The sequence below is a fragment of the Arachis ipaensis genome, chromosome B06, assembly GCF_000816755.2.
Source record: "Arachis ipaensis cultivar K30076 chromosome B06, Araip1.1, whole genome shotgun sequence".
Lineage (NCBI taxonomy): Eukaryota > Viridiplantae > Streptophyta > Magnoliopsida > Fabales > Fabaceae > Arachis > Arachis ipaensis.
Window position 1 is genome coordinate 10421400 of NC_029790.2, and position 4725 is coordinate 10426124.

The following is a 4725-nucleotide window of genomic DNA, read 5'->3' on the forward strand; positions in this document are numbered from 1 at the left end:
TTAATTATAAAATAAAAAGATAAAAAAACGAAGGTCTTGTAATTAAAGTTGCTAATTGGTGGATGGATTTGAAGCACATTTTATCAGGTAATTGGTGGAGGAGTAGATAATTTGTAATGACGACCATTTTAATTAGCATCAATTTTTATTATATTCTTATCATCTTATAAGCAATAAGTGCTAGAAAATTTAATCCTATTTTGTGGCTATATACATCATAAACAAGTAGAATCATATTTTATTTTATATTTTGATTTCAGTGATAATATATGTATAAGTGTTTTTTAATTAAAGAATAAATGACCATTTCTATCCATGAGAGATGAAAACGCTGACATTCGTACCCATGATAGCCGGAAACTAGACTTGTACCCATGAGAGATGCTGTCCGTGTGACAAAAGTGACCCGCCTTGGATCTGAGCTTGGTTCGTTGCTTTCCGAACCTACGTGGCACATCCACCCCCCCCCAAAACCTATCTGACGTGGAATCGAACGTTGAATATCAAAAGGGATAGGCTGAACTCACGAAATCAAAACCCTAGGTAGCTTCCCCCCTCCCCAATACAAACCAGGATCCAGAGAGTCGAAGGTTGTTGAATGTCAATGAGTGTGACGTTGAATCTCAATCGAAGCTTGGTTCGTACCTCTCTCAATGTCTTTCCGCAGAGTTACCCCTGCTCCAAGTGATGGCAGTGGCAGTTCTTCGTCAAGTTCAAAGAAGAAGAAGGTGAAGAAGCTGGACGGCAGATGCTTCTGTGGAAGAGAGGTTGCGTTGATGGAGTCTGGCACCGTTACGAACCCTAATCGATGGTTCATCAGATGTCCTCTATGGGCAGTAAGGGCAGACGCTGTTGGAGTTCAGGTGAGAAAGTTTTGTTTGCATTTGAGTTGACGAATCGGTGCATTTGTGTTGTTTTGGCAGACAAGAGACTGCAAATACTTTGTATGGGTTGATGAAATCGAAGAAGGATGGGAGGGCATAGCAAGGTGTTTGGCCAGAAGACAGTCAGGGAGTTCTTATCCAAGGCATGATGATGGGCTCGTTATCACTGAACCTGGGGAAAATCACGAAGCATCAGCAACCCTGACGAGAGGGATAGACAAACTTAGGGTTGAAATTAGGGGTGAAATTAGGGGTATTAGACTGTTGCTTTTATGGTTAGCGCTGGCTGTTTCATTTTGTTTGATGTTTCTGCTGTATTTCTTTCTGAAAATGTAAAATTTTATGGAATTAGGGTCTTTGTAAATCATGAGAGTATGAATGTATCTCCTGTTTTTGATATAGACACTTTGATTCTGTTGCTGCTGTGTTACTTCTATATGAGAACTTTTATTGGTACTCAGTTGTATATATATGCACATGCAATTATATTTTCTATTTAAGGAATCAGAGTTAAGCTCAATATGTGACGTAGAGACCTGATGGTTGTGGGGATGAAGTATAAAACCAGGAAAGCTAACTCAAAAAGTGGACTAACCATGATATAAACCAAAAAACATAGTTAAATACAGCAAAAGTAGCATGTCACAGGCAGAACAACCAAAACAGGAATGCTGCCTACTCCAACATAGTGTAATAAACCAACCATTGCCCCAAAATTAGTACATCAGTAATGGCAGTTACATCAGAATAGCAACAAAACATAAGCAACACAGTCTATGACATTGGTGTTGAGTTACTGCTCCCGCTGGAGATTCCAATTTTTGCTCCGCTTGATGCACCTCTCCTGCCTCGACCTCTTCCTTCACCCCTGCCTCTAGCATCCATTGTAGGAATGAACTGCCCGAACCTTGTGGTTGTCCCTGCACTAGCTCCCTGCAGTGGATTTCCTGGGGTTGTTTGAGAGTTGTGTGTGGAAGGGGTTGTGGTTGGATTCATCGGAGATGGTGCAGAAGCTTATGGGGTATGTGCAGAGGGGGGTGGTCGCTTGACACTTCTCCTTTTATGTTGTTTCTTGGCTGCTCCAGTTGTTGTTGTATCATGGGGTTGTGTTGCTGCTGGATGTGGCATCGGGGGTGGAGGCTGGATTCGAAAGAACAACCAGTTTACCAGCATGAATCGTTAAACAAATGTAATTAACAAACTGAATCAAGTAACTAACTAACCTGTGAAGTCTGGGCTGCTGTGGAACCGTTTCCCACCTCAGTTGCTGCTGCTTCAGCCTCGGCAGCCTCTAATGTCTCCTCATAGTACATCTTAGCCAACATGTCTTCATCCTCATCACTTGCAGGGACTTGTGGGGCAGCACTCCCTTCACCCATTGCTTCCTTTCTCTTCTTACAGCTTCGCTTGTTATGACCAGCCTACGTAAAACAGGAACTAGTTAATAGGTGCAAATGAACCTAAAGTGGTACAGGAACTACTTAAATTGGGACACATGAACTTAAACAACGAATTATAGTACACTGCACACACCTGCAGGCAGTATTTGCATACGATGGTGCCAATCCTCCTCTTAGTTCTATGAGGATCACTCTTGTCCTTAGGGGCATCATTTCTTTTGTCTCTTTTCATTGAAGGTCTTCCAATTGGCTTTCTGTACCTGGGGGGCAGAATTGGTAGGGTGTCAACATGCTCCAAGAACTCTTGGCTTGGAACTGGGCGCATTGAAGTCTGATATGCAGCATTATAAGCACCCATAGTTAGCCAGTTATGTGCATACTCTTCAGGTCTTCTATTCTGGTAAGCTAAAGCAGCACATGCATGTCTACAAGGTAGCCCAGTCAACTGCCACAGTCTACAACTACATGTACCTTTGCCCAAGTCCACACTGACCTTCATGGGTAGACATTGGACTTCATACACATTTCCCGCGTCATCTCCGGTTGGAAGGGGTCTCCATTTGTTGCTCTCTCTCTTCTCTCTTTCTAATCTGCTTTGTTGGGTTGGGGCTAACCTCCCACTGTACCCAATCAATGCCTTTTTGTTTCTTGCCATGATTCGCATGACGTAGCACCTCACTTCTTCCAACATGGTTATGATAGGCTTCCCCCGCATCTTTTTAACCTTGGCATTAAACACCTCGCAGTTATTATTGGTGTAGTTGTCCATCTTAGGATACTCGCTAAAGTGTGCTCTACTCCACTGTTTTGGACTAATCTTGTCCAAGTATTCCCAAGCCCCTATGTTGATCTTCTTCAGCTTATCCATTGCAGCATTGAAATCTTGTGTCGTAGAGGCCTTAGCACATGACCACATACACTTCTTCAGCTGCAAGTCACCCCATTTCTTGCGAAAGTTTTGCCATATATGCATGGCACAGAACCTGTGGTTGGCGTTTGGATACATTTCTTGGACTGCAGGAATTAACCCCTGCAGATAACCATGAACATGACCAGAATTCAACTATCACCCTAATAATGGCAACAACAATTCTCACACAATAACAATATTTCAGTAACAATCCTTCTACAGTTGAACAATTTTCAGTCTTCAATGACCATAAACAACATTCAGAAAAAAATATACATAGTTCCACACCCTAAACCACACTAATCAGTCCTCCACACTAAGCATCTAAACCTAGTTCTCTAATGAAGCATAAAAAAATATACATAGCAGAATTAAAACACATGTGCACAATTAAAACATACATACCTTCTGCATGTCCGGCATGAAGTTAAACCCGTTCGCCTAAAAGTCTCCCACATCATCTTGAAGGATATCTAAAAACCACTTCCAGCTGTCCTTGTTTTCTGATTCAACAATTGCATATGCAATGGGGTAGATGTGGTTATTTGCATCCTGCCCTATAGCTGTTAATAACTGACCCCCATAATACCCTCTAAGAAATGTGCCATCCAACCCTATGAATGGTCTACAACCACCTACAAAACCCTTCTTGCAAGCCTCAAAACATACATAGATTCTAAGAAAAATGGGATTTGAATAAGGCATGGGATTTGTGTGAATCCTAACTGTAGACCCAGGGTTAGTCTTTAGAATTTCATTAGCATAGTCTCGAAGAATTGCATACTGTGCTGCCTCAGATCCCTCAATCCTCTCCTTCGCCTTCTTCAAAGATCTATAAATCTTTCTCTCATTGATAAGTATATCATACTCAACTCTGAAGAACTGGTCAGCCTCTCTCACACTCAAGTTTGGCTGAAGTCTTATTCTTTCTTCTAGCTCATCAATCACCCATTTACCATCTGCTGACTTGCAGTGATTGTCCCTACTGCAAGTGTGTTCGTTGACAAAGGTCTTGACCTGATAACTGGCTGGAAATGTTCTATTGGCACAGTATATCTGCCAAGGAAAATCTTCATCATAGCATATGGCCTTCGACCTTGTAGAGTCACAGCGTGCAAAGAAAATGCTTCTTCCGATGTTTATATTAAATTTCCGGACTGCTTTCCTAAACTGATTTAGAGTCTCAAATTCCATTCCACCTTCCAACCTCACCTGGCTAACAGGGGCATCAGCATTGCTCTGAGGAAAGGCTGTGGTGTCATCAGAATCTTCATCACTAGGTATGCTACGCAAGTCCTCTGACTCATAGCAATGATACCCAGCGTTGTCATCAGAAAAATCTTCCTGATCAACTGGGACATAGAAGGTTGGAGGCTTGTCTGGATCAGGATTAGGGATGAATGTCTGTCCTGTAGGAGGGGGCCTCTTTGTTGATCTTCTCCTGTTCTTTTTTCTCTGACCCTCAGCCTCATCTGAAGCATTGGTTTCATTATTCTGGGGAGTCCTGTTGGAGTCAGAAGGTGGGGCTGAC

At 42.3% G+C, this 4725-nt stretch overlaps 1 protein-coding gene across 1 annotated transcript; it reads right to left on the minus strand.

Annotated features, from left to right (window-relative positions):
* Positions 1899-3617, minus strand: LOC107646560. The gene is made up of 4 exons (XM_016350741.1): positions 3600-3617; positions 2418-3314; positions 2108-2305; positions 1899-2024 (listed from the first exon to the last, which is right to left on the minus strand). The coding sequence occupies exons 1-4, from the start codon at positions 3615-3617 to the stop codon at positions 1899-1901; spliced, it is 1239 nt and encodes a 412-aa protein (XP_016206227.1).

Bases quoted from the DNA above. Each gene is read 5' to 3' on its own strand.
- LOC107646560 (XM_016350741.1), bottom strand. The intron at 2,306-2,417 runs GTGTGTGCAGTG...TGTTTTACGTAG, and splicing joins TATGCAAATACTGCCTGCAG to GCTGGTCATAACAAGCGAAG. The intron at 2,025-2,107 runs GTTAGTTAGTTA...TTTCGAATCCAG, and splicing joins CAGCAGCCCAGACTTCACAG to CCTCCACCCCCGATGCCACA.